Here is a 25,663-nt window from a genome sequence, read left to right on the forward strand (position 1 = left end):
TTTGCGCTTTGACTTTAATCTGATAAATAAATTCCGATTTTTGCAAGATAGGGAACTTATGTTTCTCACTCTCATCACTGAAATCCTTTTGAACAGCACAGTGAAAATATACGTATTTAAAGACGGCAAAAACTTGTATGAGACGGTTCACGGGCATCATTCCAGCCAGAATCGACTAAGCATTTCCCGTGTAGCCATCCAAAAATAAGGTAAAATAAAAGAAGTGTCCATGTGAAACCTCGCTTCACTCTTTGTCCATTACCCACACAATAGAATAAAAAGATGAGAATGGGCTAATGCCAATCTAACTGCTGGGCTAAGTTGGGCAAATTTTAGAAACATTAGGCACTCTTTTGGGTCATAAATGATATTCATGATCAGTTTGGTAACACCTCAAGTAGTTCTCTGTCGTATGAATTGGCATACGCGGAAGCTAAAGGGAGGATTAAGAGAGGCGACAGGACCTGGCAGATAGCCTTCGGATCTGGCTTCAAATGCAACAGTGCTGTGACATCCAGCGAAGGAGAAGAATCCATGGTTCGATGAAATTCATGAATTTCTTGTCGAGGTTCCCAAGGTTTCGGCTGTGTAATCGGTAATGTAATAAGCTCTTCATAGGAGAACTGTTTTGAATTGCATCTAGAGTTTATGTTCGTTTTCTATACGTTTCTGGTCCAGCTGCTAGTTGACTGTGAGGCTGCATATGCTAAGTCGAATGAGGAACTTACCATTTATAGTTGCTAGGGAATCATGGCAAATCTAATTGGAGTATGTAGATGAAAATATCTCAGTAAGTTGTAAGTTTTCCAAATTGTTGGGGACTCTCCACGATTTGATTTTATTCTGAATGTATTTCGATTTGAATTATTTGATGAACAAACCGAATTAATTTGGATAGAAGGTTTGCTAATAACCCTGCAATCCAACAAACAAAAAGTAATCAAATGAAAAGCAATATTACACATGAAATTGATAACTCAAAGTGTCACCAAAATCACACATTACAGAAAACAAACGCTACCCACAATGTCCAAAGTATTTCCCTAAAGTTCTAAACTCGACAGAGAAACACAAGCCATAAACTCCAACTTCATAACATGAGAGCATAAACTAACATATAAACATGTCGAAGTCCTATGCTCAAATCTTGAATTGCACCTGGTACTGTTAATCCTTTATACTCAAGAATATTGAATTCTACTCCTTGGCGGACTTGTTGATGAGTGACTTGTGGATATGTGGTATCACACCACCACCAGCTATCGTTCCTTTGATAAGAGTATCAAGTTCCTCGTCTCCACGTATTGCCAACTGCAAATGACGAGGTGTGATACGCTTCACCTTCAAATCCTTGCTAGCATTACCAGCCAACTCTAACACTTCCGCAGTAAGGTACTCTAAAATTGCTGCAGAATAGACAGCAGCTGTGGCACCTACTCGTCCATGAGCTGTAGCTCGCTCCTTCAAGAGTCGGTGAATTCGGCCAACAGGGAACTACAGGAATGTAAAATTAAGTAATACCTACAAAGATCCCATCGCAAAGCAAACAAAAGATTCTTTTAAAAAAATATCTTCAATGTATCAATGAGAAAATTACTGTGAGCCGGTAAAACTTAAGCACCGTGTCATACCACTGGTAACTGAAACACGGTTATTTCTCATTCCAATGAAAATAAATCATTGGCAGTCTAAACCATACTTCTTTATTGTGACAATAGCATACGCCAGTACGATCAGCAGAAGAAGGTTTACAGAAATTTGTTTCTACATCCTAGACTGAAACCTTTAGACAGCATACGCTTTAAAAATTATTATTTACTCTTTATAATTACTGCCACAAGCTTGAAATGAATCAAATGTGCAAGCTTGGTACCAAAAGATACAACTAATATCAAATATTCAATTGCCTATATACTGCATTTGCTACACTAAAAAAAAACATTTTATACAATTTTGGGTTATACACATGCAGATTGCAGAACCCATTCTACCATACAATATATCCAATCACTAAAAGCTACCAAGAGCTACGAAATCACATTATAACTCTCGATAGTCCAATGTTTCAGCATATATTAAAGGTGCAAATAGCACTAGAAGCAAAAACAATAGCAGAGTCAAAGCAATAAAAAATTTAGGCTTATAAAGAAAATTATATCATGTGGAATGTAATAAGTAATTTACAGATCATTGAACAATAATAAACACCATATTTTAAATACAACAAACACATATAAATTTATAACACTAAATATACTTAAAGTATCCACTCCTTTAATGTAAACATCTTAAAGGCGTTAAGCACACCACCATCATGTCTTGGGCTTATCTCTCGGGGTAAAAGTTTCACCTTGCGGACGTGAGTTTAGGCACATTCCTCTCACACCTTTACTAACTATAACTTAAACGCTATAACTATTTTCTGAGACTTTAGCAATTCCGACTGCACGTATAAACAATTATTTGCTCTTAAATTCTTCCATTCATATATACCAGAACCAATCAAAATTTTAGAAGGGAAATAAAACAATTCTTTCCCGCTAAATTGGCAACACGAACACAACATAGTTACAGAAAATCACGCAAGAAAAAACTCAATCAGTTATGAAATAAGGAAATTATGTTGGTCCCACGTGCGGAATTTGAGATAATAAAACCCAAAAATAAAGAATAAACTGGACACCGAGATTTACGTGGAAAACCTAAAAACCACGGGCAAGATGAAAAGAATTCCACTATAATATTTTGTGGTGTACAACTCACTCACTGTGTTTCCAAAGAGAACACACACTCTCTTAATACAGGAGAACAAACACCTCACAAATATTATAGAACTAATAGATGAGAGAAAACTCGAAGAAGGGATGATTTCAGAATGAAAGGAGGAGCTCTATTTATAGAGCCCCTGACCGTGTGAACACGCATTAAAAACGTGTATTTAAATTCCGTTTCAAATTTGCTCGGCCAACCCACGTTTTTCATTCAGCATACATTTAATATTTCTTGGCCCCATTTGCCGACATTTCTCCCACTTGGAGATTTGATTGAGAATCAAACACATCTCCACACATCCTTTCAATCTTGCCATTCCGTGCTGCTTACGTTTCCGCTAGACCGCTGGAAGATCTACACCACTCAAACTTATCAGTGTTCACTGACTTGGTCAGAAAATCAGCTATGTTATCCTTCGTATGGATCTTCTGCATATCCACACTTCCTTCTTTTACTACTTCCCGCACAAAGTGAAATTGTACTCCAATGTGTTTAGTCCTGGAATGAAAGGCTGGATTCCTTGCGATGTGCAAAGCACTCTGACTGTCACAAAACAAAGAAACATTCTCTTGTTTGTGCCCGATCTCCTCCAATAACTTTTTAATACATATTGCCTCCTTGCAAGCTTGAGTAGCTGCCATGTATTCTGCCTCTGTTTTAGATAACGCCACAACTGTCTGCAGTTTTGAAACCCAGCTTACTGCTCCCCCTGCAAATGTAAACACATAACCAGTAGTAGATTTCCTCTTATCAGGATCACCTGCATAATCTGAATCGACATAGCCTCTGAGTGTAAAATCCGATCCCCCATAACATAATGCAGCATTCGAGGTACCCTTAATTTATCTAAGGATCCTCTTAACAGTGCTCCAATGCTCTCGTCCAGGATTCGCCATATACCGAGGGGCCAAGAAATATTAAATGTATGCTGAATGAAAAACGTGGGTTGGCCGAGCAAATTTGAAACGGAATTTAAATACGCGTTTTTAACGCGTGTTCACACGGTCAGGGGCTCTATAAATAGAGCTCCTCCTTTCATTCTGAAATCATCCCTTCTTCGAGTTTTCTCTCATCTATTAGTTCTATAATATTTGTGAGGTGTTTGTTCTCCAGTATTAAGAGAGTGTGTGTTCTCTTTGGAAACACAGTGAGTGAGTTGTACACCACAAAATATTATAGTGGAATTCTTTTCATCTTGCCCGTGGTTTTTACCCTAATAATTTTTAGGGGTTTTCCACGTAAATCTCGGTGTCCAGTTTATTCTTTATTTTTGGGTTTTATTATCTCAAATTCCGCACGTGGGACCAACAAGTGGTATCAGAGCCTTGGTTTAAAATTTCTTAAAATTCTGAGTATGCTCTGTGGTTGCAGCCTAGACTGATCTTCCACATCAGAAAAGATTTTTCGAGATTTTTTATTTAAGGCGGGATTATTTTGTCCAGTCTATAAAATTGTTGTAGACATAATGGCGGGAAGGTACGAGATAGCAAAATTCAACGGAAGCAATTTTATGATGTGGAAAATAAAGATACAAGCAGTTTTAAGAAAGGAAAATTGCTTGGCGGCTATTGGAGATAGACCGGTGGAGATTACAGATGATGGAAAGTGGAACGAGATGAATGATAATGCTGTTGCCAATTTACACTTGGCTATAGCTGACGAAGTTTTGTCAAGTATCTCTGAAATAAAAACAGCCAAAGTTATCTGGGATACTCTGACAAAGATGTACGAGGTCAAGTCCCTACACAATATGATTTTCCTAAAGAGAAGGCTTTATACTCTTCGGATGGCGGAATCCTCATCGATGACCGACCATATCAACACACTAAATACTCTATTTGTCCTAACTCACTTCCATGGGGCATAAAATAGGGGAAAATGAACGTGCGGAGCTTCTACTTCAAAGTCTACCAGATTCATATGATCGACTTATCATCAACATTACCAACAATATTCTTATGGGCTTTCTAAGATTCGACGATGTCTTAACTGCGGTTCTCGGAGAAGAAAGTCGGCGCAAGAATAAGGAAGATAGGTTGGTAACATCGAAGCAGGCAGAGGCTTTACCAATGATAAGAAGAAGATTTATGGATCGTGATTCCAGTGGGAGTCAAAGACGAGGTAGATCAAAGTCGAGAAGTAAGAAGAAAAATATTTACTGCTTTAAATGTGGCGGTAAAGGGCACTTCAAGAAAGAGTGTACGAGTATCGAGAAGAGTTCTCAAGAAAATGTGGCCAGTACTTCAGGCAGTGGTAAATATTATTCAGCGAAGCAGCAACTGTTGCAGAAGGCAAACACAAATTTTGTGACACATAGGATAATGGATTCAAGAGCGACGTGGCATATGACGTCTCGGAGAGAATGGTTTGATCATTATGAACCAGTTTCAGGAGGATCTGTATTCATGGGAAATGATCATGCCTTGGAAATCGCTGGGGTCGGTACTATCAAAATTAAAATGTTTGATGGCACCATTCGCACCATACAGGAGGTACGTCATGTGAAAGGACTGACGAAAAATCTTTTGTCTTTGGGGCAATTGGATGACATCGGATGCAAAACTCGGATCGAGAACGGGATCATGAAAATTGTGAAAGGAGCGCTTGTGGTTATGAAGGCGGAAAAAGTTGCTGCAAATCTGTATGTATTTTTGGGAGAAACACACAAAGAGGCAGAACTAGCTGTTGCATCAATTGGTTCAGGAGAAGAATTAACAGTGTTATGGCATAGAAAGCTCAGGGCATATGTCAGAACGGGGTTTGAAAATTCTCTCATAACGGAAGCTGCTGCCAGGACTTACAAAAGTGTCACTACCCTTTTGTGAGCACTGTGTTACCAGTAAACAACATAGATTAAGTTTGGCAATTCTACTGCCAGGAGCAAAAACATATTGGAGCTGATTCATTCGGATGTTTGGCAAGCACCGGTTGTATCCCTAGGAGGAGCGAGATACTGTCTCGTTCATTGATGATTTCTCTAGGAGATGTTGGGTGTATCCAATCAAGAAGAAATCAGATGTTTTCCAAGTCTTCAAAGATTTCAAAGCGCGAGTTGAACTTGATTCTGAAAAGAAAATCAAGTGTCTGAGGACTGACAATGGAGGAGAATATATCAGTGACGAATTTAATGCATATTGTCAACATGAGGGCATCAAAAGACAATTCACGACGGCTTACACACCTCAACAGAATGGAGTGTCGGAGCGGATGAACAGGACCTTGTTGGACAGAACAAGAGCTATGTTGAGGACTGCGGGTCTAGAAAAGTCATTTTGGGCGGAAGCAGTCAAAACCGCTTGTTATATTATCAATCGTTCTCCTTCAGTGGCGATTGATCTGAAGACTCCGATGGAGATGTGGACGGGAAAGCCGACAGATTATTCTCATTTGCATACATTTGAAAGTCCGGTGTATGTTCTGTGAACGTACAATGAGCAAGAAAGATCAAAGTTGGATTCGAAATCCAGAAAATGTATCTTCTTGGGTTATGCTGATGGAGTAAAGGAGGAGCTCTATAAGGAGGAGCTCTATTTATAGAGTCTCTGACCGTGTGAACACGCGTTAAAAACGCGTATTTAAATTCCGTTTCAAATTTGCTCGGCTAACCCACGTTTTTCATTCAGCATACATTTAATATTTCTTGGACCCATTTGCCGACAAATTACAGATAACAACTGTAAAAATAAGACGAACCTCTTAAACCAACATAAAAATGCAGGAATAACCAAGAAAAAGAGCAGAAAACAGAAAATACCAACGAATTAAGCAAAAAGAATAGTGCGCGGGGACAAATAAAGTCGAAATAGTTTCCCTTTCTCCCAAAGAAAGAGAGCAGGAATGAACCTGAAGTCCAGCGCGAGAGGAGCGAGATATGGGCTTCTTTTTGTCCTTGTCTTTGTCCTTCGATGCTGGGGTTTTCCCAGTCAACAGACCCTTAGCTCCTTTTCCAGACATTCTTCAGATCTACGAAGTTTCAAGATTTAACGAAGAAAATTGAATTTCAGAGGAGGAGAAGATGAAGACGAGGCAGAAGCACACTTTCTCGGTCTACGAATCGGGTCGGGTGTATTTAAACATACGGCCGAGGGCTGCTTAAGTGGACAAATATTTTGACCGGCCCTAAAGTGATTGGACCAAGTTATGGCCCAGTAAGGTAAGCTTTGTAATAAAACCGAATTCGAATTCTGAGAAATACCAGAACACAAACAATTTCGGGTCCATCCGATACTAAATCAAAATATGAGATCACCACTTAAATATGTTTTTTTTTTTTGGTTTCATGTTATTCAATTAGGTTATTTGTTGTATAAACGGTGGTGTTTGTAAATGTTTTTTTATAAAAGTTATTATCAAATTTTCATTTATAAATTCGTAAAATTTTGTAAATGAGTAATGAATTTTAAGTACAATTCCTAATTATATTTCTTTGTAATATAATAAGTACTGTGGCTCCTTGGTGCAAGTAGCATACATAGTATTGGTGTATAATATGGACCAAGTAAGTAATATTGTTAACGGGCTTTACTAATGGGTCTTGGAGTTTGGAATGTATGGCCCAACCGAGTACTCTAAATCTCGTTCCATTATACACAAAGCTCAAATGCAATCAACACCAGAGATTTCCACACGCGGAGAAGAAATGTTGTCCGCTCTCTCCAAATGGCTCGTCGACCCCAAGCGCAACCCACTCGCCTCTATGCACATGAAAGCCATCTCTAATCGCCTCCGAAAATTTGGTAATACTGAGATTTACATATGCGTGTGCGATTTGATTTTTACTTTTTTTAGTTTTGAGGATTTTTTATTTTGTTTGGTGATGTTTGAATTAGGGCTACGATACGATGATCTGTATGATCCGATGTACGATCTGGATATAAAGGAGGCGCTTAATCGTCTGCCGAGAGAGATCGTTGATGCGAGAAATCAACGCCTGAAGCGCGCCATAGACCTCTCCATGAAGCACGAAGAACTTCCTGAAGAACTTCAGGTGATTTTCAGCTTAGTGTTTGTTTATTTCTCCTTAATAGCTGCGAAAGAGGTCTGCTCTATTGGTATATACGTCTGGATTGTCTGAAAGTAAGCAATTATTGATTTGGTTTTGATGTATTGAATGGATTTCGTAGTAATTTTTTGTGTGAATTCCTTTGTATATATGCTGGTGGTGTATTCTTTGAATTTTCCAATAGAATGTGATTGTTGAAGGAAAATGCTATCAAGCTAAGCCAATTGCCTGGTTGTGTTTGTCTCTCAATTTAGTTCGCTTAAACTTCTATTCTAACAGACTCTTGTTTGAGAAATTTCAATTCTTGGAGAATGCCAGTTTTAGAAGGTTTTTATACCTAAAATGAGTATTGATACTCACGGGAAATCTAGGGTCCGATTCCAACGAGCGTCACTAGTTCAGACGTGGGCTTTAAGATGACCCTGAGCCTGAAATCAAGAAAAAGACCGTTAAGAGGGGGCCAGGAGAGTGTCCTGGCGTAGCCCCTCCGACGCTCAAGTCAGTGACTGAGGATATATGGGGGGAGCAGCTAAGGGTGCTGCTGAGAACAATATATTGAATCCATAATCATACGTTCAAACCTGGTATTTATAGGAGAATACCTGGGCCCTTGATGGGCCTGTCTTCCACCTAGGCTTGGGATGGGCCAGGGGTGATGGGCTCATCCATGGGGTATCACCAGTCTCCCCCTCCCGAGTCGAACTGAATCGCAGGTTCAAAGTTCGATTAGTCGTGCTGTCCTCGGGTCACCGGGTGCAAGTTGTGCATTATCTTTCAGTCATTCGTCAGTCCCCAAAAATTTGGAAACAAATCAAATCGTATTGCAATCTTGTTATAGTTTTCTCTTCAATTCGTTCACCAGCTCTCCCCACCCACGCCCGAGTCATCGCCTCGCTACCCTCGCCGAAACCCCATCCAAGCTCGCCCAGCCCCACGCATCCAAGCGCTCAGCCCCGTGCGCCGCGCTTCGCCATCCTCCCGCTCGCTCTGCCGAGCGCCCTGCCTGCGCTCGCCCAGCCGAGCCCCCTTCCCCTCGTCTCCTGCCGAGCGCCCATCCGAGCCCCTCGCTCGCCCAAGCACCCAGCCTCGCGCGCCGCACTTCGCCAATCCTCCCGCTCGCCCTGCCGGGTGCCCTTCTCATGCTCGCCCGGGCCCACACGCCCGCCTCGCCTGCCTCGCCGTCTCCCTGCCCAGCCGAGCTCGCCCAAGCCCACGCGCCAGCTCCTCGCCACGCTCGCCCCCTCGCCTAAGCTCGCCCAGCCGAGCCCACGCTCGCCCAACCAAGCACTCGCCCTCACCGAGCGCCACGCTCGCCCATCCAAGCTCTCGCCCGGCGCCCCCAGCACGCCACGCTCGCCCATCCAAGCTCTCGCCCGGCGCCCCCAGCACGCCTGCTCTCCCAGGCAAGCGCTCGCCCCCTCCGGCGCCCCCATCACGCCTGCTCGCCCAGGCAAGCGCTCGCCCCCTCCGGCGCCCCCTAGCACGCCTCACGTCATTCCACCCTCGCCCAAGTGCGCCTGCTCGTCCAGCGCCCCCCATCTCGCCTCGCACACCCGCTCAGCCCGCAGCCACCCGCTCGCCTCTTCATGCTCGCCAAACGCATCGACCGCTCGTCCAGTACGTTGAGAATTTTGATATATTCCCTTGTGAATGGTTGTGTAATTTCTGAAAAAATTTTATGGGGGCGTTGCCCCCACACCCCCACGACCTGACCGGGCAGGTCGATTCCCGTAAACTCTGCTCCCCCAACAACTTTCGTTATCGACTAACCAAAAAAAATGTTCTTCCTCCCTAACCCTGCTCCTCTGCTAGACGATGCCTTAGCAGGAAAATTTGATTCAGCGCGCCCACCCTCTAACTCTTCTGCTAGGCGATGCCTTAGCAGAAAAATAAAATAAAATTAATGCCTCCACCCTCTAACTCCTCTGCTAAGCCGGGTCTTAGCAGGAAAATAAAAATTCAACACCTCCATTCTCTAACTCCTCTGCTATGCCGGTCCTTAGCAGGAAAATAAAATCAACGCCTCCACCCTCTAACTCCTCTGCTAATCCGGGAAATAAAAATCAACACCTCCCCCCTCTAACTCCTCTGCTAGGTCACACCTCAGCAGGAAAATAAAAATCAACCACCTTCCCCCGCTAACTCCTCTGCTAGGTGACACCTTAGCAGGAAAATAAAAATCAACACCATCACCCTCTAACTCCTCTGCTAGGTGAGACCTCAGCAGGAAAATAAAAATCAACCACCTCTTCCCTCTAACTCCTCTGCTAGGTGATACCTTAGCAGGAATATAAAATTTAATTCTCCTTCTCCAGTCTGCTCCTCTGCTAGGCGCCTCTGCTAGGCGACGCCTTAGCAGGAAAATAACAATTCACCACCTCCACCCTCTAATTCCTCTGCTAAGCCGGGTCTTAGCAGGAAAATAAAATTCATCAGCTCCACCATCTAACTCCTCTGCTAAGCCGGGCCTTAGCAGAAAAATAAAATTCAACACCCCACCCTCTAACTCCTCTGCTAAGCCGATACCTTAGCAGGAAAATAAAAATTCAAGTCTCCTTCTCCACTCTGCTCCTCTGCTAGGCGACGCCTTAACAGGAAAATAAAATTCAACACCCCCCTCCACCTCTGCTCCTCTGCTAGGCGATGCCTTAGCAGGAAAATAAATATTCAACACCTCCATCCTCTAACTCCTCTGCTAGGTGAGACCTTAGCAGGAAAATAAAGATTCAACACCGCCACCCTCTAACTCCTCTGCTAGGTGAGACCTTAGCAGGAAAATAAAGATTCAACACATCCACCCTCTAACTCCTCTGCTAGGTGATGCCTTAGCAGGAAAATAAGTATTCAACACCTCCATCCTCTAACTCCTCTGCTAGGTGAGACCTTAGCAGGAAAATAAAGATTCAACACCGCCACCCTCTAACTCCTCTGCTAGGTGAGACCTTAGCAGCAAAATAAAGATTCAACGCCTCCACCCTCTAACTCCTCTGCTAGGTGAGACCTTGAAAAATAAAGATTCAACACATCCACCCTCTAACTCCTCTGCTAGGTGATGCCTTAGCAGGAAAATAAATATTCAACACCTCCATCCTCTAACTCCTCTGTTAGGTGAGACTTAGCAGGAAAATAAAGATTCAACACCGCCACCCTCTAACTCCTCTGCTAGGTGAGACCTTAGCAGGAAAATAAAGATTCAACACATCCACCCTCTAACTCCTCTGCTAGGTGATGCCTTAGCAGAAAAATAAAGATTCAACACCGCCACCCTCTAACTCCTCTGCTAGGTGAGACCTTAGCAGGAAAAATAAAGATTCAACACCTCCACCCTCTAACTCCTCTGCTAGGTGATACCTTAGCAGGAAAATTTAATTTCTCACGCTGCTCATCTACTAGGCGATGCCTTAGTAGGAAAATAAAATTTTTCTCTTCTTCCAAACTCTGCTCCTCTACTAGGCGATGCCTTAGTAGGAAAATAAAATTTCTCTTGCACCCCAACTCAGCTCCTCTGCTAGGCGATGCCTTAGCAGGAAAATAAAATTTTTGCTCCTCTCCCAACTGCTCCTCTGCTAGGCGATGATGTCTTAGCAGGAAAATAAAATTTTTGCTCCTCACAATACAACATCCATGAACTTAATATAAGAACTTGGTTTTATTGAATTCCAACTAATTACATAGGAAAATGGAAAGATGAAATACATTAACAATAAATTCAAGAGCAATATTTTCTGAGGTGGTAAGCATTTCAGGGTCCCTTTTAAGCCTTACCCTGCGCTTTCTCCAACTTTTATGCTCCTCTTATACCTCCCTGGAACAAAGTCACTCACTTCTTCCTCTCTTAATCATGTGAACCTCTACACGCGCTCTTTTCCGCTCCTCCCTCACCACCCCCTCATAACATCGACGCGCGGCTTTTCGGTCCCCACACAAGACTCCAACTCCTTTTCCCACATAAAACTTAAGCTTCTGATGATAAGTGGAAGCTACGGCTCTGAAATCCTTTAAGGATGGCCGCCCTATGATTCCATTATATGCTGACGGGATATCAACCACAGTGAAAGCTATCATCTTTGTTACCCGCCGAGGACCAATCCCCAAGGATAAGGGAAGAACAATCTGACCCAAAGGCGGGATGGCGTGTCCTGCAAACCCATACAGCGGGGTGGAGACCGGCTCAAACTCGAATCCTTCCAGCTTCATTTGATCCAACGTGCTCTTGAACAAGACGTTTACGGAGCTTCCATTATCAATAAATATCCTCGCCACATCATAGTTGGCAATGGTGGCCGTCACCACCAAGGCATCGTTATGGGGAGTCACAACGCCTCGGAGGTCCTCCGGTCCAAAGCCGATGATGGGATCTTGTGGTAAGTCTTCACCCTTAGATATCTCAAAGTTCTCCAACCTTCTCTCATGTGCCTTCCGAGCTCGCCCAGAGTCTCCATCAGCAGCACCCCCCGAGATCATATGAATCATTCCTCTCGTAGGGTGGTTATCCTCGTTCCTTCCCCTTCTCGGCTCGACGGGCTCCTGAGGGACATCTTGACATCGACCCTCTCTCCTCGGCTCTTCGATCCTCGGATGTATCCATGGAGGGCCTCGACCCCGCCTAGAAGACGGGCGAGATCTCAACTCACTCCCAGACGAGGACCCCTCTTGTCTACCCCGCGGAGGAGGTCGAGCACTGCTCTCAACCCTCTGCGACTTCTCCCCCCTCTCCCCTGACTCCCTCACCTCCATCACCTTATCTCGACTCCCATCCAGAGGAACATGAGATGAGAGCAGTCCTCTGCCCCTAGCCTTATCATCCTCCCTCTCGCCCGCGCCTCTCTTCCTACTTCCTCTTTCCGCTCCCTTAACTCTACTTCCCCCAAGTCGCTGCTCCATCCTCTTATGCCGTTGGGCATCTTCGAGATTTACATATTTTTCCGCCCGAACTAACAAATCATCATAGCTCGACGGAGGTTTCTTGACAAGCGATTTGAAAAATTCTCCTCCTCTAAGTCCCTGGGTAAAGGCACTTATCATGATGTCAGGAGTGACCGCTGGTATTTCCAACGCTACGCTGTTGAAGCGCTGGACAAACTCCCGTAAAGTTTCACCCTCTTGCTGTTTCATTACAAACAAACTCAAGTAGTTTTTTTGGTGCCTTTTGCTACTAGCGAATCGGTGCAAGAAAGCAGCTGAGAAATCCTCAAAAGAGCGTATGGAGTTGGGCGGCAAGGAATTAAACCATTGCTGGGCTGACCTCACCAAAGTGCCCAGAAACACTCTGCACTTGACTCCATCTGAATACTGATGCAACAGAGCTGTGTTCTCAAACCTCCCCAAGTGTTCTTCGGGGTCTGTATGTCCATCATATTCTCCAACGTTTGACTGTCGGAAATTTGGAGGAAGCCCTTCTTCCAAAATGGCGAGGGAAAAAGGACTTCCTTTCTTGGGGGCTGCATCTCTGTTTCCCAATTGCTGCCTCAGCGTCCGTATTTCCCTCCACATCTCTTCCATCTCCGGATTCTCCTCACTTGTGCGGGGTCGCATCTCCTCCACCCTACTCTGACTTCCCTCCACATTCTCCTCTCGTTCCTGGCGAGCGGCCTGATCTTCTGCAAACATGGACTCTTGATTCCTCTTCATGGCCTCATCCACTATCCGGGTGATAAATTGACCCAACTGTTCTAGGGTCAAGTTCCCCACATTCTCATTGGGACGGGGTTTCTCGACCCTTGTCTCGTGAAGGGGCTGCTCGGTTCTCGTCTCTTGACGAGGTTGTTCCTGTCTCGTCTCAAGATGCGGCTGTTCCTGTATTGTCTCAGCACGAGATGGTTCAGGTCCTCTCCGAGGACGTGATGATGCTGAGGTAGCTCTTCCACTCCCTCTCTTACCTACCATATCTACGTCTTAACTCAAACTTCCCACAGACGGTGCCAAGTGATACTCACGAGAAATCTAGGGTCCGATCCCAACGAGCGTCACTAGTTCAGACGTGGGCTTTAAGATGACCCTGAGCCTGAAATCAAGAAAAAGACCGTTAAGAGGGGGCCAGGAGAGTGTCCTGGCGTAGCCCCTCCGATGCTCAAGTCAGTGACTGAGGATATATGGGGGGAGCAGCTAAGGGTGCTGCTGAGAACAATATATTGAATCCATAATCATACGCTCAAACCTGGTATTTATAGGAGAATACCTGGGTCCTTGATGGGCCTGTCTTCCACCTGGGCTTGGGATGGGCCAGGGGTGATGGGCTCATCCATGGGGTATCAAGTATGTATGCATGTCATATTCTTGACGATTTGAAGCCACAGAAATAGAAACTATGCGACAATCTGAAAACTTAGTTGCCAGTTAATTTTTCAACTTACTGTGATAGAATCTACTGTTCAGTTGTGGACCATTTTAAATTCGAAAATAGTATAATTGACAGATTTCTCTTGTAAGTACTTGCTGATTTATGTTGATCTGCTCCTATTTTGCTGTTGTTGGTTGGTAAGTTTGAATGATTGTCCACGTGTGGAGTAGATCTCTTCTATTTCTATATCTTCGTTGGGTTGTGAAGAAGCAACTTGATATCCCTATCATTGGGTTGGATTACTAGAGTTCCTCTGATGATGTCTATAAGGTACTGTGATCCAAATGCATCAATCTTTATTTTTCCTCGCGAATTTTGCATGATAGGTTTGAAAAGCAAAAATAGACGTCTTTTGACCCTTGCGTATGGATCTCCCCTTTTTCAGAAAAATTATGTGGCTGGATTGGAAAGGGAAACACCTTCACCGTGTGTGATATTTTTATTCATCACATTCACTGATTTTTTCTTAAATTTAGAGCAGCCTGTCATTTTATTTTTTTATGATTTTGATTTGTACAAAACAATATTGTGTTATTATGTATCCCCATAAGTTTTGCTCCGGTAATCTTTTTTTAATGACTCATTAGATTGTTTTAGACAAGTTTTTTTAATAATCAATAGGTCTATAAAATGTTTGTTTATTTTGGAGTGAATTTGGTGGATTCTTGTTCTTTATTTGTGCAATACAAAATATGAGCTATTGTCACGGCCTGGGCCTGCTCTAGTGTGGCTGCATAACGGGCTCCTGGAGCAACTACTCCGCATCCATTATTGTGGTCTTAGGTATTTCTGTGAAACTGTTTGTTCCAGTGAGTGCGCCTTGGTTAGCCCCTAAAACCCTCACAAGTTGCTGAATCCCTATGCTACTGGGCCATCCCTTTATCAAATGCTCTGCCAGTCAATGTTATCTCACCACTTTTCTGCACCATGATGAAGCAGCACAATTGAAATTCACAAAATCCTACATTGTTGCAGCAGGAGCAGAAAGGGGGTCTATAATATGCGAATTAGTTTCATTTTGTTTGAAGAAGACTGTCCATTACTATCCTGTGGCTATAGATTGCATGCTGCAAAATCCTTTGCAGCTCAATTTTTTTCTGTACTATTTCTGGCATGCAATGAGGGGGCTGGAAACTTAGTTCAAATTTCAGTATTTAGGATCAAATATTGTTCTATCTTTCTGTTTTTTTGGCTGTGCTATTTTTTCTCGTGCATTTGTAGTGGAGTCCTGATGATCTTAATATTAATGTCAAAATCTTATCTGACTGCTAGTTTTCCATTTAACATTTTCCAATGCGCTGTCGATAGAGTAATTAGATCAGTTATAGACTTTCAATATTATTGTGCTAATAATCCAATTGTTCGACATCTTTCTCATTGACAGGCTATGCAGACACCATATAGGAGCTATCTTCAGGAGATGTTAGCTCTTGTAAGTATTTTATACTGTGTTATTGTGTTTAGTGCGAAACTATCTTAAAAAAGTAATCGAAGTACTATATTTTCTCAATTATGTCAAAGGGTTTAGCTTCCCCTGTCCATCAGTGTATTGCAAAATAATATCATTTCATGACTCTATTTGCCTTTTCTTACTTGTTTACTTCTGATATGTTTTGCATGTATACATCTGACGCAAACTGGCTAACAAGACTGGTTGAGTTGCCTCCCCGGTTTTGAATCCAAGTGGGGGTGTAAATAACCAAATCAAATTGTATTAGCTTTTAAACCAACACCCTTCATGCCGTCTTGGTTCTTAGTTTGCCTCCACCTTCACTTTTATTATTTTTGTATACTTCGTACTGGCTAACATTTATTTCTTCCTTCATAATATCACTGCAGGTTAAGAGAGAGAGGGCTGAGCGCGAAGCACTGGGTGCTTTGCCCCTCTATCAGCGTACTATTCCCTGAATGGATTTGCATACATGCGCGGCCTTTAATTGAATTTCATTTCTTATGATCAAATAAGCAACTTGATCCTTTCTGAGCAATGGACTATAATGTGTTCTCTGATTTTTTTGTCTGGTTGATATTTGATGATCCGTTGGCTGACTTATATGTTAGGCGTTTATTTTCTATATGGTTGTAAAAAATTTACCAACAGGTGCTGGATTTGGTGCTTGCAATAAATTCACTTTCTTCTGCAATTCTTAATCTCAGTAGTGGTCTGTATATGGTACCTGCAACTTCTGGGAGTATACTTTTAAACTTTCTGCCACAAAGGTTGAATTGAATTTGATTATTTAACAAAATAAATTATATATTTTTAAATAAAATTAATAACTTTTGATTTTGTATTCGACGTAGGAATATTAATAACTTTCGTAGATTTTAAAAATCTAGATTTTATAGAATTTTAGTAATATTCAAAATAAATTTTAATAGATTTTTAAATAGTCTAACTGATATTCAATATTGATTTTTAAAAACTCTATAAAAGTCTAGATGTATTCAAATTTTCGATAGATTGTTATCTTCATGTCGTTAACATATAGGTACAACTATAAATTGTCACTTGGTTTAATCCAAAGATTTGGATTAATTGTTAAAACTTCTAATTCATACACATACTCTTTCTCTCTCTCACTTCACATCATTCTCTTTTATCATCTCTCATATCATGTATCTATATCATGGCAAATACTTGTATGAGACGGTCTCACATGTCGTATTTGTGAAACGGATCTCTTATTTGGCTTATCCATATATCTATATCATGGCAATATTATTTTTTATGCTAGAGCATTGATTTTTTATTGTGAATATGGGTAGGGTTGACCCGTTTCACAGATTAGGATTCGTGAGACGGTCTCACGTGAGACCCACTCCTTTATGATCATTCTCTCTACTTTTCAAAATGTATATCTACATGCATTTTCTTTTTTCTTTTCAAATTTTTTATTTTTTGGTTGATTATTCATTTAATAATTTTAATTTAATCTCATACAAAATTATAAATTTTAGAATTAATTTTGTGATTTTTAATTTATGATTTATACAAATGACTATAATATTCAATAGTAACAAAAAATGATCCAAAAAATAACGTCATTTAATTTTCGATAGTTGAATAATCTCGTAACAAACATGACGAAAAATAAAAAAATTAAGATTTTAATTTATAAAAAATATTTATGATATAAATAATAAAATAATATTTTTTTTTTGTTGTCGTTTAAATTTGTTGACGTGTTGGTTAAACATATGCTCAATCCGAATCGGATTGACAGCTCTACTAAAAGTTATTACAGCCTTTCTTACGTTGGTTGTTCGTTGATGTATTGGCTATTTTACATGGACAAAACTTTGTCAGCTAAGTATTTTCTAATTAAAGAAAATGGACACGTTTGGATGTGTAGAATGTTTAAAAATTGTTTGAAGTTAAAAGTTAAGAGATGCAAGATGTGTATTTAGAAAATAATTTATTTTTCCCCATGTAACATTAAATGCATTTTTGTTTTAAAATATTAACTTGGGAAAAAATCTATTTGGTAAGTGTTGGTTTATGTAAATGGTCCCAGCGAAATATTGGTTAAATTCACATGATGGGAAATTCGTTATACGTCTATAAACTTGACTGCACATGCAAAAAATCAAATCATATCATGGTTTGCAGGGTCATCTCGAATGTTGAAATTGGTTTGTCAAACTGAAATATGAAGAAATAGAACAAGCTAAGTCTTTCGGCCAGTTTGCAGCTATCTTAGCTTGATCAAAGTATTTATCTACTTTGCGGACATTCCATGTGATTGCGTGACCATACTTTAATTTAAGGGATGGTTCTTGTATTTAAATAAAGACATTTACATTGGCTCATGTTATAACGCCCATCATCTCATAAAAAAATCAGCGGATTCACATATCACAGATCTTTAATCGTGATACAGGTGAATAATGTCTATATTTACAATAAAAAATAATATTTTTGACATACAAATCAATATTTGCATGAACGACTCAATGGAATATTTGTCTCACAAAATTGATCTATAACACCGTCTCACATGAATTTTTGTGTATATCAACACTCTCATTCTCTCACATTCATTTTAATATCATCACTAATTATTTGTGAGCAAAAACTTGTGTAAGACGGTCTCACGGGTCATATTTGTGAGACGGATCTCCTATTTGGATCATCCATGAATAAGTATTATTTTTTATGCTAAGAGTATTACATTTTATTGTGAATATGGGTAGGGTTGACCCGTCTCACAGTTTAAGATCCGTGAGACGGTCTCACGTGAGACTCACTCTTATTTGTGGGTCTCACTGTCCACACATTCTTCTTTATTTTATTTGACATTAAAAACTATATTTTAAATTTTATTTATATCATTTAAATTATTACTCTTTAAAATAAATAATAATATTATCTTTAAATATATTTACAGCTTAAAATTATTTCATTGTATTTTATTAATATAACTTATTTAAAATTAAAATATGATTATAAATTTCAAATGAATGAATAAAACATAGAAAAAAAATGACGCTTACATAAAATAAAATAAAATAAAAACAACATTTAAAATAAACGTTCTGAAATATGTAAAATACTAATTAATTAAAGATAGTTGTTGTATTGTGCTCAACAATAAAGGTAATTTTTTTTAACTAGAAGTTGATTTTTTTTAAAAAAAAATTAAAAAATAAACCATTTAAAAATGTAATTTTTTTTTAAAATTTAAAATCGTTTAAAATTTTTAAAAAGGATGAGCATTGGGGGCGGGTGGTGAGCCTTGCGTCGGTCACCCCCCTCTCCTCGCACGCCGCTGCTTGAAATTTTTTTTTTTTTTAAAACATATCGGGTTTGAGCGTTAACAATTGAACGTCCACCCATACGCGTGCAACTCAAAATCGAATCTCACTTTGTAAAAATTAATTGGAACTTGTTATAAAAATATGATATGATTAAAAGGTATGATATAAAAAAAATTTTGCGGTTAATGCACGGGCGCAATCTACAAAATTTAGTTAAAAAATAACTATATAAACACACAAAACGTGTGCATGATGACTAAATTCAAATAATAAAAATTATATATCACAAATCTGAATAAAATAGATTAAAACTGTGAATAATATTTGCAAAATATTATAAAAAATCGTGATTTTTCGATCAATGAAAGATCAACCATCTCTGACTTTTTCTTTAAAAAAAATCTGTACTTTCATTGGAGGATATTTGTAGGGCACCATATCTTTGCATATATGCATGAAAGAAAAAAAGAGAGACACAGTAACTGTTTCAATTTTGGATTTAGATCGATATACCGAATTTATTCATATAGCCGACACAGACATTAATTAATTTAATATATGAAAAAACAGAGGTTCATTTTCTCGAGGAGCTGCGGTGCGTGAATATTTCCATTTTCTTAAAGAATTATTAATTCGCAATCACCTGTAAAATTAATGCGCATTCCCTACATGTATTAAATGTACATCATTTCATTTGTAAGAATGGAGTTCATGCCATGCATGACATCCTACCTACCTAGGGTGATAGGATCGATTAACTCAACGTGAAAGTGTTTAGAAGGGGGGTTGAATAAACACTTGCTAGATTAAAACTTCTTCGAAAGGTTGGGTACAGTTTTGTTACAAACTGACTCAAGTATCTCGTCGGTCGATAACAATCAGTTAAACTGAATAAAACAGTAGCGGAAAACTAACTGACTGAAAGATAGAATGAATAACTGAAAGTAAATAACACAGGAAATGTTTCTGGATGTTCGGAGACTTGAATAACTCCTACGTCACCCCTTCTATCACAAAGATAGGATATTCACTAAAAGACTTTGATCAAATACAATAACGTGTACCGACCCACTTCAGTTTGGACTTATCTATTGCCAAAACTGAAACTCTTAGTTAACAACTCTTTTACAGATCACAACTGATCTTAGCACAACTTGTACAATTTATCAAAGATTACAAAGTGCTTTTTCTAGCTCAAAACGTAGCCTGAATGCTACTGATAAAACTGATAAGCTTGAGCTTTGATTTGACGAAGTTGAGAGAATATTTTCGCAGAGTAACAGCAAGTAAAATGAGTAGTTCAGAATCGGTAGTTCTTCAGCTGCTCTCTTCGACTATTTATAGGCTTCTGTCAACGGTAACATTTATTTGAATAACAGCCGTTGTTTGCCACGTCAATATTCCCTGATAGATCGTACACTGCAACTTCTGAAATGCGGCGATCCACTACCAGTTCGCAGAAGACTGTACTATTTGTCGGTTGTCGTTTTCACTTTATGACGTGTACAGCTGAAAGATCAGCTGATAACAAATCAGTTGGCGAGAATGAACTGGCGAGAATATCTGCTGAAATATCAGTTAAGCTAGGTTCAGTTAAGTCGATCAGTTGGTAGCTTTTAGTTGCTGAATTCAGTTGAGTCTTTTGTCAAACGCCGGAATTAAGTTTCCAACAATTTCCCCCTTTATGGTGTTTTGACAAAACTTGGAATAAATAACTGAATTCTGCATAGTAGATAAAATAAGATCAACAACTGAAATAATAGAAATCTGATACAATCAATACTGCTGTACTACTAAGAATTCTTCTGCTCTTCCCCCTTTTTGTCAAACTGCTCCATCTTGTCAGATAGCTTGCGAACGTGAGAAGAAAGAACCGTGACAGAGCATGACATATTTTCAATAGCAGTAGACAGTGTGACTTGCAGTAGATCAAATTTCCGAGACATAAGCGATTCCACATTGTTGACGCGTTGATTAATGAGTTCTTGAGTGGCAGTCAGACCGGATATGATACCTCTATTTTTCTGAATGTCACTGACTGCAAAAGAAAGAGCGGTAACAGCAGATTCGATGGCCTTCAGTCTTTTGATGGATTCCTGAGTATCGTCTAACTTCACACTGTGCGAAAGTTGCGTATTTTGAATTTTGGAAATGGCCGAAATTATTTGATTCATGCTGTCCTGCATATGTTGGACTTCCTCAAAAATGAGATCAAAATCTGCTGAAGATGGAGGGTTGGATTGATGAGAAGTGCTTGGTTCACTTGTTGTTTGCTGAGTAATGACCAAGGCTTGGTCAGTTATCTTGGTATCAGCAATTGGCTGAACTGAAGTATCAGTTCCAGTTATTGTCCCTTGAACCGGAGTCTCATCAGCAGTCTTTTCTTCTTGATCTAAAGATGGTGAGGGAGGATGTTGTACAGTTGATGGTGACACAACCTGAACTGATGCCTCTAGTGAATGATCAATTGATTCAACTGGCATATCAATTTGTAAGCCCTGATCAGCAGATTGGTCTGGTGGAACAATTTCGACTGAAGAAATAGTGACCTGTAGATTGGTTTGATCAGCAGAGCGATCAACTGGATCATTAACTGGTGCACTAAAGTGGGACTCCTCTACCACTGCTTGAATCACTTCATCAATATGAGCAAGAGATAGCTCCGCTTCAGTATATAGTAGTTGTTCAACAGGTGGTGAAGGAAGCTTATCAGAAACTGGTTCTCCAGTTGGAACCAGAACTAAGGCGGATGATGGTGCTGTTTTGTCAGAGAATGCTGTTTCAACTTGTTCCTCATTGTCATCATCTGAATCTCCTTGGTAGACCACGAGTTCTTGATCCGATTCCCAAAATTTGATTCGAGATAGTATCCACATCAGATCAGTGTCAAGCTGAGTGATTACAGCTTGATCAGCATATGCAGTAGGGGCAGTTGGCAAGTAGTTGTTCTTAAGTTTAGCAACAATTTGAGCCAACTTCTTTGCTCTCAGCTGATCAAAGAAATAGCTTTTTCTCTCCAAGGCTTGAGCAATAGTTGCAGCTTTGACCGTGCGGAGAACGAGGGCCTCCAACTTGATGAATTTTCTCAGTTCGGACTTCTCCTTCAGTTGCTTGGCAAAAACTTTAGTACGATAGGCTACCCAAGCGTCATAGGACTTAGTCTTTGCAGCAGCAAAACTGTTCACTTTTGCCCATACGAGATCAATATGAGTCTGAATTGGGTTTGAGGGTCTGGGTTCCACAATCAATTTCTCTTTTCCTTTATCACCACTCAAGATATGAGGGATTTCCAGTCCTGTTCGAGTTGATTCCACCGGTTCTATAAACTTTATCCCTTTAGGTCTTGCAGGTGCCACACCAATTGGTCGAGATATTTGAGTAACAGGAGCTTGCGTCCTAACCGATTTTTTTATGGTACTTGCTGAATCATCTTGTGGAATAATCTGCAGAGGAACTGCTTCTATAGGTTGCTGATCAGTGAAGGAAATCATTTTGTCAGTCGGACTGGTTACCTCAGAAGTTGTTTTAACCCTTTGAGTTCTTGGCTTCTTCACAATGTGAGGAGATGGAGTCTTTTCTGATTCTGATGAACTCAAAACCAACTTTCTTTTGGCAATCTGCAGTTGAGCCAACGTTTTGGTTTTCTTGACTGATTTGGGAGCGGCTAACTGAGTCCCAATTTCCTGTTTGATTTTCACAAACTGAGTAGTGGTCAAGTCCATTTTGGATTTGATTGGCATTGTGTTCTTTGCATTGAACACCTTAAATTTCGATGTTCTCTCAGAGTCCTCAGCCACTAAGCCTTTAGCTTTCAGTAAATAACTGATTTGAACTGCAAAGCCCTTGGATTGTTTAGAAGACAGAAACATATTCTTCAGAACATTAAAAATGAGACGCTTCCAGTTAAATTTTTGACCAGCCATAATAACGGTAATGGCCTGAAATTTCTCTAAAGTTAGAGCAGCGAATGATCCTGCTTTTGCCAAAATTCCTTTTGCAATAACATCAGCTAGCAATTGAACTTCATGTTTCAGTTCTTTCTTAGGATCTGAAACCTTAATCTTTCGTCCATCAATAGAAAGAGAGACTTGCATCTCTTCAATATCAGACGCCTTGACATCTGAGAGTTGTGCCATACCTTCAGAAGGTAAATGAAAGAAATCACCAAGAGAATCTTCAAAAATGATCAGCAACTGATCATTGATAGTAGACTTGATATTTCCCTCAGAATCAATCACGCCAGAAGAGTAGAAATCCTGAAGTTCTTTGGGATAGATATCCTGAGAAGATTGTCCCAAAAATGTTCTTAGACCAGCAACTTCAAGCTTCTGAAATACTTTCTGAACTTCAGCATCGCCGAAGGATAATATAGATCCAAAGTTGATGGTCATAGAATTTAGCATGAAAGCGGGAATTTGGGTTGCCATTGATAACTGATAAATTGCCTGAAAGAAAATTCGAGGAATGAGGTAGTTCTTGCCCTAAGGAGAATTTGACGTAGTCGAAAAGTAAGACTGAAAAGAGGCGGGTAATAGTGCATATGTACGTGACCATTCAAACTCTGGACACGTGTCAGTCCAAAGAATTTTGAAAGAAACAAAGTAGTACGTGTGCTACAATCGTGTGTACGAATTGAGTGGTGAAGATAACTCCACGTAAAGAAAATCAAGAGTCATGATTAGTTTAGCAGACGGTCACGTCATTTGATTTGGAATAAAATTGGGTTAATTAGTTAACTTATATGAGAAGATTAGTGAAAAAGTCGACTGATAGGTCAGTTGATAAGACTGAGTTCTTTCAGTCGAGAATTTACTAACGACTGTCTTCTCAGTTAACCTCTTGAACCATTATTCCCCCTTAATCTATTAAAGCAAAATGACGGCAATAGACAGAGAATATTAATGATGAGTATGGTGCTGGGTATAGCAAACGTCACAGAGAGATGTCCTTTCGTATCCCTCCTTTGTTTTGCCCTATAAATAAGAGTGAAGGGGTTAGCCAAAATTCATCTCAGCAAGTAATTCTACACAGATAAAGATAATGGCAGAAGCTGGAAGCTCAAGTGACGCTCAGTTTACTCTGCAAGCTAGGAAGCAGTTCATAGAAGATGAAGTCTTCTACACTAGCCTTCGTTACTGGGAAGAGATGCAGGAGCTGGAGTTCCTGTATTACTCTGGACGGGTCTCCACTTTCAGGCGGAAGGCCCAACTACAAGAGGTGCGGGAGCTCCTAGAGGTTCCTGCGGGGGTGGACCTTTTTAAAGAAGGTTATCTCTACAAGCTCTTTCTTCTGAAGGAGCTGGAGATCCTCCGCCGCATCGCTGTCTCCCATGATTTCTGCAAAACTTCTTCCCAGCACTAGCTGCATGGATGAGTTTGTGGATAGATTCTGTGGAGGAAAATATTGTGACAATGTAACCGGCTCCTCTCCTGATTAATGAAAATATTTATTATGTTTTATCGTCGTTGTTCTTTTATCTCTGCCTGCAATGATTTGTTAGAAACATAACCATAAGAACAATACAAACACTTGCTGACATCAGTTAAGAGTTCATAAGAATAAGCAACTCACTTAAATATTCAGTAAAACAACAATAAAGCTTAATCAACAAATTACGAACAATGATCATTAATTAAGATAAATCAATTAATCCAAGTATATTGCGGAAGTGAGAAAACTTAGTCTCAGCCAGTGGCTTGGTGAAGATATCAGCTGCTTGTTGTTCAGTTGAGACGTATTCCAGTCTGATTTCCTTCTTGAGAGCATGATCTCTGATGAAGTGATGTCTGACATCTATGTGTTTGGTTCGAGAGTGAAGAACTGGATTGTAGGTTATAGCAATTGTGCTTGTGTTGTCACAAAATATAGGTGATTCTTTAGCATCAACTCCATAATCTCTCAGTTGTTGCTGAATCCAGAGCAGTTGGGCACAACAGCTTCCAGCAGCAAGATATTCTGCTTCAGTTGTGGAAGTTGCTATGGATGTTTGCTTTTTGCTGAACCAAGAAATCAGTCGGTCTCCTAGAAACTGACATGATCCACTTGTACTTTTTCGATCAAGTTTACATCCTGCATAGTCTGCATCTGAATAACCAACTAAATTGAAAGATGAGTCTTTAGAATACCATAACCCAACATTTTGTGTGCCTTTAAGATATTTCAAAATACGTTTGGCAGCAGCAAAATGGGATTGCTTAGGATTTGCCTGAAATCTAGCACACATACAGACAGCAAACACAATATCAGGACGACTAGCAGTTAGATACAATAATGAACCTATTAAACCTCTGTAAAGCGTCGTCTCAACTGATATTCCCCCTTGATCAGTGTCTAGTTTAACTGATGAGCTCATGGGAGTGCTTGCAGCTGAACACGATTCCATGCCAAATTTCTTTAGTAATTCCTTTGTATATTTTGTTTGACTGATGAAGGTGCCTGAATCCAATTGTTTCACTTGTAATCCAAGAAAGAATGTCAGTTCACCCATCATGCTCATTTCGAATTTTTCCTGCATCAACTTAGCAAATTTCTCACATAATTTGGGGTTAGTTGACCCAAATATGATATCATCAACATAAATTTGAACAAGTAAGATATGATCATTCTTAGAAAATTTGAACAACGTCTTATCAACTGATCCAACAGAAAAATCATGATCAGTTAGAAATTTTGAAAGAGTTTCGTACCAAGCTCTTGGAGCTTGTTTAAGACCATATAAGGCTTTGTTCAAATGATAGACATGATCAGGAAGGTGATGATTAACAAAACCTGGAGGTTGTTCAACAAAG

The 25,663-nt window shown here is 40.1% G+C and overlaps 2 protein-coding genes across 2 annotated transcripts; one reads left to right on the plus strand and one right to left on the minus strand.

Moving 5' to 3' along the window:
- Nucleotides 1-945: 945 nt before the first annotated feature.
- On the minus strand, nt 946-6,835 carry LOC140831983 (probable histone H2A variant 3). Its single transcript, XM_073195729.1, has 2 exons — nt 6,616-6,835; nt 946-1,494 (listed from the first exon to the last, which is right to left on the minus strand). The coding sequence occupies exons 1-2, from the start codon at nt 6,724-6,726 to the stop codon at nt 1,198-1,200; spliced, it is 408 nt and encodes a 135-aa protein (XP_073051830.1). The 5' UTR covers nt 6,727-6,835; the 3' UTR covers nt 946-1,197.
- A 502-nt stretch (nt 6,836-7,337) lies between these two features.
- Nucleotides 7,338-16,258, plus strand: LOC140831984 (cytochrome b-c1 complex subunit 7-like). Its single transcript, XM_073195730.1, has 4 exons — nt 7,338-7,508; nt 7,602-7,759; nt 15,499-15,546; nt 15,954-16,258. Exons 1-4 carry the CDS (start codon nt 7,373-7,375, stop codon nt 16,020-16,022), a joined length of 411 nt encoding a protein of 136 aa, XP_073051831.1. The 5' UTR covers nt 7,338-7,372; the 3' UTR covers nt 16,023-16,258.
- The last annotated feature ends 9,405 nt before the right edge of the window (nt 16,259-25,663 follow it).

The sequence above is a fragment of the Primulina eburnea genome, chromosome 5 (assembly GCF_022965805.1).
Source record: "Primulina eburnea isolate SZY01 chromosome 5, ASM2296580v1, whole genome shotgun sequence".
Taxonomy (NCBI): domain Eukaryota; kingdom Viridiplantae; phylum Streptophyta; class Magnoliopsida; order Lamiales; family Gesneriaceae; genus Primulina; species Primulina eburnea.

Bases quoted from the DNA above. Each gene is read 5' to 3' on its own strand.
- LOC140831984 (XM_073195730.1), top strand. From the start codon at position 7,373: ATGCAATCAACACCAGAGATTTCCACACGCGGAGAAGAAATGTTGTCC. The intron at 7,760-15,498 runs GTGATTTTCAGC...TCTCATTGACAG, and splicing joins AACTTCCTGAAGAACTTCAG to GCTATGCAGACACCATATAG. The intron at 15,547-15,953 runs GTAAGTATTTTA...ATATCACTGCAG, and splicing joins TTCAGGAGATGTTAGCTCTT to GTTAAGAGAGAGAGGGCTGA.
- LOC140831983 (XM_073195729.1), bottom strand. From the start codon at position 6,726: ATGTCTGGAAAAGGAGCTAAGGGTCTGTTGACTGGGAAAACCCCAGCA. The intron at 1,495-6,615 runs GTTCATTCCTGC...ACATTCCTGTAG, and splicing joins CCTCTCGCGCTGGACTTCAG to TTCCCTGTTGGCCGAATTCA.